The sequence below is a fragment of the Phyllobates terribilis genome, unplaced genomic scaffold (genome assembly GCF_046119375.1).
Source record: "Phyllobates terribilis strain yellow unplaced genomic scaffold, ASM4611937v1 Scaffold_5__5_contigs__length_657084704, whole genome shotgun sequence".
NCBI classification, from domain to species: domain Eukaryota; kingdom Metazoa; phylum Chordata; class Amphibia; order Anura; family Dendrobatidae; genus Phyllobates; species Phyllobates terribilis.
The window spans coordinates 147,521,528-147,535,454 of NW_027362765.1; the positions used below are offsets into that span (position 1 = coordinate 147,521,528).

Here is a 13,927-nt window from a genome sequence, read left to right on the forward strand (position 1 = left end):
GACCGGAATAGCAGAGCACCGGACCAGATCCATTCCCAGGTGGGGGCACAAAACCACACTTCCTAATAGGGGCCATATTAAAAAGAAATGAAATTATAGTCTAGTTATGAGTCATTAGAGATAAGTATTTTAGTGTTCCATATTGAAACCCTTGTTGTAAGTGAACTGTACTACAGAGCCTACTGTGACTTATCTGTTATAATGAGCTTTCCTGTTGATCAGCTTTGTGTGAATCATAAAAATGTGTTTCTTTTGTCGCTTCTAATATAAATCCTCTTCAACTGCATTGTAGACATAATTCGTTAACTTTTACTTTGAATTTCAATTGTTTTTATTTACCAGGACTGAAAAGTAGATGCAATGCTCTTTGTTAGTATATGTAGCAAAGAGGATCTGACATGGATTTTAATAGTAAGTACACTAGCCTCATCAGATCTAAAACATCTCTTTAGTAAATTTTGTAGTCTATATTGTGAGATCTGGTTTTAAGTAACCATTCTTTATCCTAAAATGTCAGTCTACAAATCCATGATGAGGTTGATGGTGACATAAATAAATGCAGTTGTATCTTGATGACACTTCTCAGCACTGGAATATTAGATGTTGGTTCACGTAAAATGTAATTTAGGAGTTCTGCTCATCGTCTCTTGCATCTAAAGAAAGAGAATTATTTTGCAGTGTCAGAATGAAATGTAATAATCCAGTCTATGAAAGAAGAGAGTTAAAATACTAAACTTACGTTCATGTCTTCCTAAGCCCAAATGTAAAAATCTTCTTGAGAGCTTGAAAATAAAGAAAAGAAAGATATATTAGACTACCTGTATGCTTCATATCTGCAGTCTTGTTGGGGAGAAATCATCTTTTATTTCTTTATGGTAATGCGTTTTTCAAGGCTCTGGGACGTGCGATGCCCAGAAGAAAACAGCCTCCGGTCTTCATTTTCATACCAACCCCCTTCCATCAGCGTCACAGGGTCCTGTGACGTGTACTGGTGGCCCAGGAATCCCGCGCCTGCGCCTTGCAATAGCGTGATTAAATACGCACCTTTTCCTCCATTCTATGGGCATTTGTGGCACCCCTGAGGGTTCAGTCGCCACAGGGGTACTGCACCTCAGTTCGAGGTGTGGTATCTCCTCTTCCAGGTAAGGATGGAGCATCTCTCAGGACCCCACTTCACCACTCAACACTACACCACTCCTGTCCTGAAGGGGGCCTAAATGCACCAGGGTGCTGCCCCGGCCCGGGATAGAGGAGATGAGGGGAACCAAAGATAGGGGGAACCATGTAGTGGGTGAGGGTGGAGGACACACTTTTAGTAAACACTTATTGATTCATATTTAATCTACGGCCATCTTTAGTTCAAGGTCTTTGATTGTGATCTTCGTCTTTGACTGTGGTCTTCGTCTCTGATTGTGGTCTTCAGCCAGAGTCCAGCAAAAGGCCGCAGCCGACTGAAGATACACGGTCCTCGTTCTCTGGCCTTGAGACGAGGAGCGGGTTAGAGTTAACCACTGTCTCTACTCGGTCAAGGTCCTTACCTAAGAAGGCCTAGGAGGGAAGCAGATGAGATAGGCTCCACAGGCAAAAGGATATGGGGGGGATACGGACGGAGCGGCCTACGCCACCTGTATTCTTTACTCTAGCCTAGTCAGAGGGATTCCTGCTGCAAGAGGGGTGACCGGCCCCCGATATCTGACTTTGTCACTTCATGTCTCAGTCAGAAAAGGCCGGAGGCTTAGTGGATCCCAGAGGGATACGGACGGAGCGGCCTACGCCACCTGTATCTCTTAAACTGCGTTTATCCTGTGGGACCCGGCCTTACTACACGTTCGTGCCACACACAGTCAGGAGAAGACTTAGTGGGAGAACTTACCAAGGAGAGGAACACACACCAGCGGGGTCTGGACAGGTGCTCCTGATCTACCTGGGAAGTGCTGAACCCCCTTCCCGGTGGTACACCGCGAGTAGCAGAGAGAAGCTTTGCGGCTGAAAGTTCATCCCAAATGAGTAAAGACCCGGATGACTTCATACACCGTCTCAGCTCGTTATTTCCTGCGCGGCACTGCACCCAGCATTCCTTCTCACACTGCCCTGAGGCCCGCTCCGCCTGTGGGGAGCCGTCCCATCTTAGCTGCCCATAACACCGGCCTCAGTGGACTGAAGCAGCGCCGGTGCCCATCACTGGAAACCGCAGGTGGCGTAGTCAGAAAATACCACTCTTACTTGAAAGCCCATTATTTTTTATGTGACAGCCCTGGGCACGGAACGGGTCCAGGCCACGACTGCATCCCCTGCGACCACCTACACCGACCCGGCTCTGAGTAACCCCATTTCCTAGGGAGGGCTATGAGCGTCACACATTGGCTTCATTCTTCTTCTGCGCAGGCCTGTACAGAAGAACGATGAAGACTCTGCCCATAGAGTGTTATAGTATGTGGTTTGTGTGGCAGGGCTGCTTATTTGTCCCTGTCCGGCCCTGTGTTAGAGTATGTGCACATGTTCAGTATTTATACAGACATTTCTGCATCAAAAACAGGTCTCTGCACCTGTTAAAACCACGTTTTTCTCCCCAGTCATTAGAATGTGTGAAAAACGCTGCAAAAGCGCTGAAAGAATTGACATGCTGGAGATATAACACTGCTTCAACTCTGCAAAAAAAAAAGCAACGTGTGTATGAGATTTCAGAAATCTCAATTACATTGCTGGTATAGTAAAATCCTACGCTCTTGGTGGCAAAAACATGTGGGGAAAACGTGGCAACAACGCAATGTGTGCATAAAGCCCTTATACATCAGTGTTCAATAACCTGTGGCTCATGATTCCTGGTCTTGTGCATGTAGCTCTAAGGCATCATTCAGATTTCTTTTTTTTTCCATGTACATGAAAGCAATGACTGATTTCTACCAGTGTTTGGTCATTGTGTTTCTGTTTAACATCATTGACTGTCTAGTAAGCCAAAAAAGTGCAAAACTCCTACCCAATACAATGTTAAAAACGTACAGCACAAGGATGCTATCCGTCTGCTGCCCGTGATTTTCACAGACCCATAGACTTGTAAGGATGATTATGTCCAAAACCAGACTCTAAAGACTAATTCAAGTCAGATGTCAGTTCTGACTTTCTTTTTTTCGCATTGAAGTAAATACTTTTATACTTTTTAGGACAAAAATATTCTCGGAGTGATATCTTTATTGTCTATCCAGAACAAAATATATATTTGCAAACTTTCAGAGCACCTTCTTCAGGCAGGATTACAAAGGAATTAATAAGATCAAAGGCACAACATTTAAGAGATATTGCAACACGACATTTGTGGAAGGTGGAAGGGGTGATGCCTCCTAAAGATAAGCCAGTTTATTCCTGTTTGTGTGTCTGTGTAAATTCATCCTTGTTTGCAGTTTTTGCATGGTTTCCCCACGGTACGGTAACAAGGCACCACAATATATTTTTTTATTGTACAAATTTTTCGCATAAGTTTCCCTGATGACGAACTAAGCAGGAGGCATAAAGGCAAATAAAGCATTAAAGGATATACACACCTTTAGGGACACATGTTCTTTTTACTTCAATGTATGTATTTTGGGCTAAAGATCATTTTTGTAATTGGGTATCATTACAATTTTAGTACCAATTGCCTTCCATAGAATCAGGGTTGTACTGTCTATAGCTGGCTGAAGAATAAGTTACCTGACAATCTATGAGTGAGCTTGTTCTGAGCCAGAACTTGTAACTCTTCTATTTGTGTTTTTATGAACTCCTCTATGCTGATTTATGACTAGAGACCACATAAAAGTTGAGCTGAACTTTGATACGGTCATAAATCATTGGGGAGGATCTCAGAGTCAACAAAAAAAAAGAAAAAATATATATATATATAACTCTCAATAGGAACCAGCCCACTGATGGATTTTCAGCTAATGAGATTTTTCAAGACTATTTTTTTTTTTTTTTACTACGGGCCTAATAGCTACCAGACAGGTAGTTACTAACTACCTGCCTGTTCTGCCCGTTGCCGGCTCAGATTAGTCATGCACACCTCCTGCAAGTGATTCTACTGCTTCACATCAACAGAGAAACTCTTCTTCCGGGCTGCTCTGCCGACGGGGCGTGACTGCTGACAGTCATGCAGATTGACAGCCGGCTCTGCGCAGTTAGGCAGATGGGAGCCCGATGTCAGTCAGCATGACATCGACAGTGACACCCCGCCAACACAGCAGAGCGGAAGAAAAGCCGCAGAATCGCTAGCTGGAACGGTCTGTGACCACTCTGAAACTGGAGAGATTGGCAGCAGGCAGAACGGGCAGGTAGTTAGCAACAACCTGCCTGTTAATTATTAGGCCCCTAGGACTAAAATGAAATAATCCCAGATAACCCATTTAACTCATTCTGCAGCCAGCAACGAGCAGGGAGACAAAGAGCTTGTAAAAGCCAAATGGTGCAAAATCCTTAATGAAACTCAATTGCAAAAATTATTTTTAAGCCCATATATATGCGAAGCGAACAAAAGCTTCACCTACAGGTGTCCATATCCTTTATAGCAGTGGTCCTCAAACTACGGCCCGCGGGCCACATGCGGCCCGCGGAGGACTTTTATCCGGCCCGCCGGGCTGTGGGCAGAGGAGAGCGGTGCCATTGCCCACCCTTCTCCCCCGCTTGCTCAGGGCCCCGGCAGCCGGATACTTACCTCTCCCCGTGCCTCCGCAGATCAGCTGTCTTCCTGGTCTGCGCTCCCTGTGACATCTGAGGTCAGAGGGTGCGGTGACGTCTTTACACCGCGCCCTCCCCTGAGCCGTCACAGGGAGCGCAGAGAGGGACAACGCCGGAGACGCTGGAGACCGGATCTGAGCAGCGGCAGCAGGCAAGGAGGGAGGTGAGTATTGGATTTTTTTTTTTAATGTATGGAGGCATGGGACATAATATTAGGGGTGACATCCTGCATGTGGCATTATATGGGGGGGGGTGACATTCTGAATGGGGCATTATATGGGGGGGTGACATCCTGAATGGGGCATTATATGGGGGGGTGACATGCTGCATGGGGCATTATATAGGGGGTGACATCCAGCATGGGGCATTATATGGGGGGGTGACATCCTGAATGGGGCATTATATGGGGGGGTGACATGCTGCATGGGGCATTACATGGGGGGAGACATCCAGCATGGGGCATTATATGGGGGGGGGTGACATCCTGAATGGGGCATTATATGGGGGAGTGACATGCTGCATGGGGCATTATATGAGGGGGGTGACGTGCTGCATGGGGCATTATAAAGACAGGGGAGTGATATCCTGCATGTGTCATTATATTGGGGGGGGTGACATCCTGAATGAGGCATTATATGGGGGGGTGACATCCTGAATGGGGCATTATAAAGACAGGGGAGTGATATCCTGCATGTGTCATTATATGGGGGGAGGGGGTGACATCCTGAATGGGGCATTATATGGGGGGGTGACATCCTGAATGGGGCATTATAAAGACAGGGGAGTGATGTCCTGCATGTGTCATTATATGGGGGGGGGGGTGACATCCTGAATGGGGCATTATATGGGGGGGTGACATCCTGAATGGGGCATTATAAAGACAGGGGAGTGATATCTTGCACGGGGCATTATATGGTGGGAGAAAGGGAAATCCTGCATGGGGCATAATAAGGGGGGAACAGCCTGCATAGGGCATTATAAGGGGGGAACAGCCTGCCTATTGAGGAACTATGCTGCCTATTGGGGACATTTACTTGCCTATTGGGGACATTTACCTGCCTATTGAGGACCTATGCTGCCTATTGGGTACAGTTACCTACCTATTGAAATACCGGTTGATTTAACTTTACTTGTTCTTCATTTTAAATATTGTATTTGTTCCTGTATTGTTTTTTTTACTACAAAATAAGATATGTGCAGTGTGCATAGTAATTTGTTCATAGTTTTTTAAAAAAAAATATATTCCGGCCCTCCAATGGTCTGAGGGACCGTGAACTGGCCCCCTGTTTAAAAAGTTTGAGGACCCCTGCTTTATAGCTTATCCAGGTAGGAGACAGGGCCAATAATGAGAGAACTGTTCTTTGCATCTTCTTCCTACTTTGGCCAAAGGAAGGGGTCTTGAGTATTACATACTTATGCCCAAAGTTCACTTACTAGTTGACAGTTAAAGGGAACCTGTCATGTCATTTTAAGCATCTGAACTGTCTCCAGTGCGTTGTTAGGGATGCAAATGGTGGTCCAATCATATATCATACCTGCTCGTTTAGTCATAGGGGTGTGCTTAATTTTCATTCAGCCATGGGTGTCACCGCCCACTCAATTTGATTGATTGTCCTGGAAGCACTAACGTCACTCGAAACCGTTGTAAAATCCCACGCTTGCGCAGTGTGGAGCGTTGAGTGTGAAGTCACGCTTGCGTAGTGTGGAGTGTGAAGTCACGCTTGCGTAGTGTCAAGATCGGGCAGCCACGCTTGCGAAGTGTGTAGCTTGGAGCCGGGCTTGCGCATTGTCGAGTGGGGAGCCGCTGGTCACGGAGCAAGCGCGGCTCCCCACTCGACACTGCGCAAGCGCGGCTCTCCACTCGACACTGCGCAAGCGCGGCTCCCCACTCGACACTGCACAAGCGTGACTTCACACTCCACGCTCCACACTGCGCAAGCGTGACTTCACACTCCACGCTCCACACTGCGCAAGCGTGACTTCACACTCCACGCTCCACACTGTGCAAGCGTGACTTCACACTCCACGCTCCACACTGCGCAAGCGTGACTTCACACTCCACGCTCCACCCTCCACACTGCGCAAGCGTGACTTCACACTCCACGCTCCACACTGCGCAAGCGTGGGATTTTACAACGGTTTAGAGTGACGTCGGTGCTTCCAGGATAATCAATCAAATTGAGTGGGCGGTGACGCCCATGACTGAATGAAAATTAAGCACACCCCTATGACTAAACGAGCAAGTATGATATAACTATTTAAAGTGCTTTTGGGACATGATTAGACCGCCGTTTGTAATGAAAATAACGTGTTAGTGATGCACACTGCATCACTAACAACGTACTGGGGACAGTTTAGATGCTTGAAATGACATGACAGGTTCCCTTTATCTGTAACTGGCACGTGGCATCATTGCAGAGCCGGTTAAAAGAATGTTGTATTATTATTAGCACCAGGGGGAAGACCAAATCAATCTATGGTGCTTGGTTCCTGCTCCCAGACCATACCTCAGGCACATTAGAAGTTGACTTTGAAGCTATTTTCCACTATTGTTACAAAGTAAAATTTCTTGTTTGATTGTTCATTTATTTCTAAATATAATCTGTTATACGTTTTTTTATTTTAGTACAAATCGGTGTCCTTTGTTATATTAATTTACTTTTTTGCAACCACATACCTTGAGAGATCATGCACCTACTACAATTTACTTGATCTCTCAATATCATACTCCCTGTTTGTGCTCTTTGTCCCTGTCCATCAGCAGCTATCGCTGTCTAATTTTTTCCTTTCTAGCTTTTGGTCTGGGCCCCCATAGTTTCCACATCTTCTGCACTCGTCAGGTATCATTATATAGTTCAGAATAAACAAAAAGTGGCCTGGAAGTTCTATTCTCACATTGTTATTACTACTCTTGTGGGAAATCGCCAGTTTCAGCTTATATTACTGCTGCCTGGATGATGATCACTCAGCTATATCTGGTAGGAAACTGAAGTTTATACTTCAAAGAAACTATAATAAATGAAGTAAGCGGGAATAGGAGACTTTAGATGAAGTTGTGTTGGAACAATTGACGATGAACGATGATACAAATGCATCACTGTACTGATGGCTCTGCAAAAAATCATCTAGTGTCCTCTATTCATGCCATTTTAAGGGATTTTCCTACTATAATATTGTATAACCTATCTATGGCAATTTATGAAATGCTTGCATTTTTGGGCTAAAAAATTATTTTTGCATTTGAATTTCAATTGACATGTACTATTTGGCTTTTAGAGGCTCTCTGGGTGCAGAATGAGTTAACTGAGAATCTATCAGTGAGCTCATTCTGACTAGAGTTTGTAACTCTCTTATCTGTCTTTTACTGGACTCCTCTCAGTTCAGCTCACCTGTGGTCTGTAATCATTAGAGCAGAGGAGTTTAGAAAAATATAGCTACAAGAGTTACAAACTCTGTAAGAATGAGCTCACTGTCAGATTCTCAGAAAACTTATTCTACAGCAAGCAATAGACAGTGCAACACAGGGATTACAAAGGTAAATGGTGCAAAACTTATAATGAATCCATATTGCAATAACTATTTTGAGCACAAAATACCTGCATTTAAGTAAAAAAAAATATCTGAAGGTGCCCATATTCTTTAATTAATTATTAAAAATGTGGATCTACGCCACACATGTGCTCTCTCCCTGCTTTCAATTAACCATAAGTTGTGAGACAACTTCTTCACAGACCTCTCTCCCCTTAGCAAATGGGTGTCTAGTTGCTGAACTCCTCCAAGAAATATTTTAAGATTTCTTTCTTGCTAAAAAGAAAAATACCATTGGAAAGGTGGTCAAACGGGGGTCTAAAAGTTTAACATTTTGACTCTATTTGGTTCATTGAGCAGAATGGCTCCATTGGGGGGAGAAAGAGAGGCATCAAAATACCATTCTTTGGGCTTTCAAAAAGAAGACCCCCGATGTGGGGGCTGAGGGGGGATACTGCAAATGGCCATTTTTTTCACATTGGTGAATGAAATAGAAGTCATCCTGATTTACAAATTGATGTAGTAATTTCTAAAATCTAATTAGCTTCCTTTGGGACCTCATTACCTGCTGAGACCTCCATTTCAATACTTAGAAATAATTTACTTCCTGATTTCCAAAGGCAGCCGATAATAATCCTTCAGCATTATTGCTGCAGCATCTCCTGGCCTCCTAGGCAATACTTTTAACCTAGCATCAAACCCAATGAAATCCATTCTGCCCCATGTTATATTATTGAAGACCTTGTAGCTGTGAAGATGGATGTCTGATTGGCTGATAGGGGGCACTACACTGGGAATCACTCTCTAGTAAACATGTCCTAAGAAGGTAGAATTCCTGCTCAAACACAAATACTATGCAGGATGATTTGTTTGACTTGTATAAGTCCATTATTTATATAGCCCCAAGTGCAACTTCAGACTAGGCTCTGTGCAAGTCAATGCAACAGCGGATTTTCTCTTTAACAAGATAAATGATACGGCAGAACATTTTTGCACTCATCATCAAATATGTGTAAAGTTTTTTTCTGAAGACTCCCTGACCTGTTATTTGGAAAACAGCCTAGATGGGCATCAAAGTCCAGAAACAATGTATGTCAAGGTCACCTTGATTGTACAAAACAAAAGAGTACTTTTTCTACTTGAGATCCATTTGTAACAGCGAAAACACAACTTTCTTATACAATTCAGAAAGGGATTTCGACCACATTTTTCATAGAATATTGAACTTTTTTGTAATATACAGTCATTGCCAAAAGTGTTGGCATGGCTCAGGACTCAGTGCACCCCCCTTGGTTTGAAACTTCCCAATTACTTTTTTTGCAGTGTGATATTAGTGATATTAGTTATATAGTGCGATTAGGGTCTGTAGGCGTTCTATGTACAAGCCATTTTCCAATTGAGAAATATGGAGTGCTTAATAATTTTACTGCTGTTATGTCTAAACCTGTTGCACATTAAGGCCCCGATTCATTGTTGCCTTTGCGCCTGTTTTTGTCTAGTTTTGTGGGATTTGCGCTTTTTTTTGTTTTCACCCAATTATTCTATTTGTACCTTTTTTTCAACTCTATTTTACATGTGCTGTCCTGTTTTTTTTTGTTTTGTTTTTGGCTTTGTGGGCGTAGTCTACCAATTCCAGATGTTTTAGGCTGATTCATCAATTGTGACTTTTTAAAAAGTTGCAAAATTTGGGGCAATTTAACTACAGTCTCTCCTTGTGTTTTTCTGAATTGCATAATTGCGACTTTCTGGCACTAAATTGTGATTTTTGGCGCCAAAAGTTGTAAAAGCAGTTCAAGACACCAAAAAAGCCAATTTTTTTACTTTGCGCCAAAGGAATGATCTGACCGTGCTGGAAGACGGTCTGATCATACCAAAGCTCCTGGGCAGGGAAGAAGAGAGTATACAGACAGGACACCATGGGATCGAAGCTGATTCTTTTTGTGAGGCAAAACATTTCACTACCTGCTTTTAAACAATGTTTTACCTCAAAGAAAGAATCAGTTGTGATCCTAAGCTGTCCTGTCTGTCTATTCTGTCTTGCTTCCTCCCCTTCCAAGAAGCTGTGGAATGATCAGACCATGTCCCTGTATGGTCAGACACATCCATTACACAGTACACAGCAGGGGCACATTTATAAGATTATCTCAGCACAGGAACATTTTTTAAAACGCATCCAATTGTGGAAGTTATTATTATTCAGAGATCTATTAACTAAAATGATGATTAAAATTAACTTTGTTCATGGGAGAACCTCTTTAATTTTGAAACTATTTGAAAAATTGAAACTATTCTATGGTATACAATCTCTGCTTGCTGTTTCTGTCATCTGCTGAACCCTCATGTTGAAACTATTCTATGGTATAATGTGTCTGCTTGCTGGATCTGTGCTCTGTTATTTGATGCATTGTATTTAATAGTCACTGTGTCCTTCCATCATTGTAGACTTTATCTGATGGTGAAAGGTGTTATACTGTGTCAGGCATAGTAGTGTTAGGCCTGTGTCTTTGATCAGGCCTCCACTCCCCTGGTGAGCTGAGCAGCTGGCAATTTAGTCACAAGCAGCTCCCACAATCCCTCTCACCTGATGCTATAGTCCTTCCTATAAATCTAGATGCATTGTAAGGGGTGCACGTGGTGTAGGGTGCACGCACGTGTCCTCTTCAGCAAAGTGTCCTGTTCGACAAGTGTCTGACTGTCATTTCAATGGCAGTCATTCAGGGCAGGAGTCAGGTAACCCACACTTTGTACTCTCTTCTAACTATGTACTTTATTCCTGCGTCCATATTCCTGTGTGCTTTTTTCATCCACACTCACCGCCCCATCCCCCCACATCCATATCTGCCCCTCACTCCTTCCCTCTCCCATGTACAGCTCCCATGCTCTTTTGAACTTCCTGAAAAATCTCACTCTGTCCCATCCAAAGGTACTGCACAAGAAACCATGTCACAAATCCAAAAACTATCTGCTCTCTTTTTACTGCTACTACTCATTTCAGGGGACATCTCTCCTAACCCCGGACCACCCTCCACCAACCTCAACCTCTCCCCCACCTCACATCGGAACCCTGCTAACCTAATTAACATCAGCTGTACTCCTTCATCTCCCTCCTTCAACTGTGCACTGTGGAATCCACGGTCTGTATGCAACAAGCTTCCTTTCCTGCACAATTACTTTCTGTCCAACTCTCTCAATCTGCTGGCCCTCACTGAAACCTGGATCCAGGACTCTGACACTGTCTCCCCTGCTGCTATTTCTCATGGCGGCTTGCATTTTTCCCATTCCCCGAGACCTGCGAACAGACTTGGTGGTGGAGTCGGCTTACTCCTGTCCCCACAATGCACCTTCCAGGTCATCCCCCCAGTACCATCACTCTCATTCCCTTCTTTTGAGGTACACACCATCAGGCTCTTCCATCTCCTCTCCCTCAGAGTAGCGGTCGTATACCGTCCCCCCAGGCACACCCACCCAGTTCCTTGACCATTTTTCTGCCTGGCTGCCACACTTCATGTCCTCAGATCCCAGCTTCTATCTTTAACCACTTCTCTCGGCTTCTCACAGCTTTCAACCTCTGAGACACACAAAGATGGAAACACCCTTGATCTGGTCTTTGTCCGGCTTAGTTCAATCCCCCACCTAAATAACTCTGCTCTTCCCCTCTTTGATCATAACATTCTCTCCTTCACGCTCACAAATCCTCGCCCGCCCCAGCACACTCCTACCTATCACACATTCAGAAATCTACAAGCCATTAACCCTCATACCCTTACAGACTCCCTTCACTCATCACTGTCCCCAATCTCCTCTTCTTCCTGTCCTAATCTGGCTGTAAACCACTACAATGACACTCTCAGAAGCATGCTGGACCAATTAGCGCCCCTCACCCTCAGAACCTCTAAACACAGAGTAAAACAGCCCTGGCTCACACCGCAAACCCGATTTCTCCAGCGATGCTCTAGAAGTGCCGAACGGCTATGGAGGAAAACTCGGACACCAGAAAACTTTATCCACTACAAATTTATGTTAAAAACATATAACTCTGCCCTTCACCTCGCCAAACAGACCTACTTCACCACCCTGATCTCCTCACTATCCAACAACCCCAAAAAACTCTTCGATACCTTTCACTCCCTCCTCAGTCCTAAAGCGCAGGCCCCCGTCACGGACATTTCTGCTGAGGACCTGGCCTCCTACTTCACAGAGAAAATAGACACCATCCGTCAGGAAATCAGCTCCCAGCCACAAAGTGCCGTGACTCCCACCCCCCCCCACATCCCCTCTGGATCCCTCTCCACATTTGACCCAGTCACAGAAGACGAAGTCTCCAGGCTCCTCTCTTCTTCTCATCCCACCACATGCACCACTGACCCCATCCCCTCACATCTACTCCAGTCTCTTTCTTCCGTCGTCACTACTCAAATAACTAAAATCTTCAACCTCTCCCTCTCTTCTGGTATCTTCCCCTCCTCCTTCAAACACTCCATCATCACTCCATTATTAAAAAAAAGCCCTCTCTTGACCCTTCCTGCACAAACAACTACAGACCAGTCTCCAATCTTCCCTTCATCTCTAAACTCTTGGTCTACTCCCGCCTTACCAGCTACCTCTCCACTCACTCTCTTCTAGACCCATCACAGTCCGGCTTCCGCCCTCTACATTCTACAGAAACTGCACTCATCAAAGTAACCAATGACCTTCTGACAGCAAAATGTAATGGTGACCACTCTTTGCTCATTCTTCTTGACCTCTCTGCAGCCTTTGACACCGTTGACCACCACGTCCTACTCTCTATGCTTCACTCAATCGGCATAAAGGACACTGCTCTCTCCTGGTTCTCCTCCTACCTATCTGACCGCTCTTTCAGTGCATCGTTCGCTGGCTCCACTTCTTCCCCTCTTCCTCTCACTATTGGGGTTCCTCAGGGTTCAGTCCTTGGCCCTCTTCTCTTCTCTCTCTACACAGCCCCAATTGGACAGACAATCATCAAATTTGGTTTGCAGTATCATCTTTATGCTGATGACACACAACTATACACCTCATCCCCTGACCTTACCCCCGCTGTACTACAGAACACCAGTGACTGTCTGGCCGCAGTTTCTAAAATCATGTCCGCTCTCTATCTGAAACTCAACCTCTCAAAAACTGAACTTCTTCTGTTCCCGCCGTCTACTCACCTCTCTAAATCTGACATCTCTCTCTCAGTGTGTGGCACCACAATAATGCCGAGCAAGCAGGTGCGTTGCTTGGGCGTTGTGTTTGACACCAATCTCTCCTTCACCCTCCACATACAATCTCTTGCCCGCTCTTGTCGCTTGCACCTGAAGAACATCTCTAGAATCCGCCCCTTTTCTCACCTTGGAAACAACAAAAACCCTCACTGTTGCCCTGATCCACTCCCGCCTTGACTACTGTAACTCTCTCTTAATTGGCCTCCCCCTCACTCTACTTTCCCCCCTCCAGTCCATCCTTAATGCTGCAGCCAGGGTCATCTATCTGGCTAATCGTTACTCAGACGCTTCCGCTCTGTGCCAGTCATTACACTGGCTGCCCATGAATTATAGGATCCGATTTAAATTGCTTGTTCTCACCCACAAAGCTCTCCACAGTGTGGCACCCCCCTACATCTCTTCCCTCATCTCTGTTTATCGGCCTACCCATTTTCTACGCTCTGCAAGCGACTTTCGACTAACATCCG

At 44.9% G+C, this 13,927-nt stretch overlaps 1 protein-coding gene across 3 annotated transcripts in view; it reads right to left on the reverse strand.

Moving 5' to 3' along the window:
* Nucleotides 1–307: 307 nt before the first annotated feature.
* The window catches only part of MARCHF10 (membrane associated ring-CH-type finger 10), a 72,799-nt gene continuing 59,179 nt past the window's right edge, over nucleotides 308–13,927 (reverse strand). For all 3 annotated transcript variants that reach the window (XR_012322008.1, XM_073683145.1, XM_073683146.1), the window contains 2 exons: nucleotides 740–782; nucleotides 308–653 (listed from right to left, as the gene is read on the reverse strand). Coding sequence is in view for 2 of the 3 variants with exons in the window: in XM_073683145.1 (XP_073539246.1) it covers nucleotides 625–653; nucleotides 740–782 (72 nt within the window). In the remaining variant the exon portion in view is untranslated. The remainder of the gene's footprint in view (nucleotides 654–739; nucleotides 783–13,927) is intronic.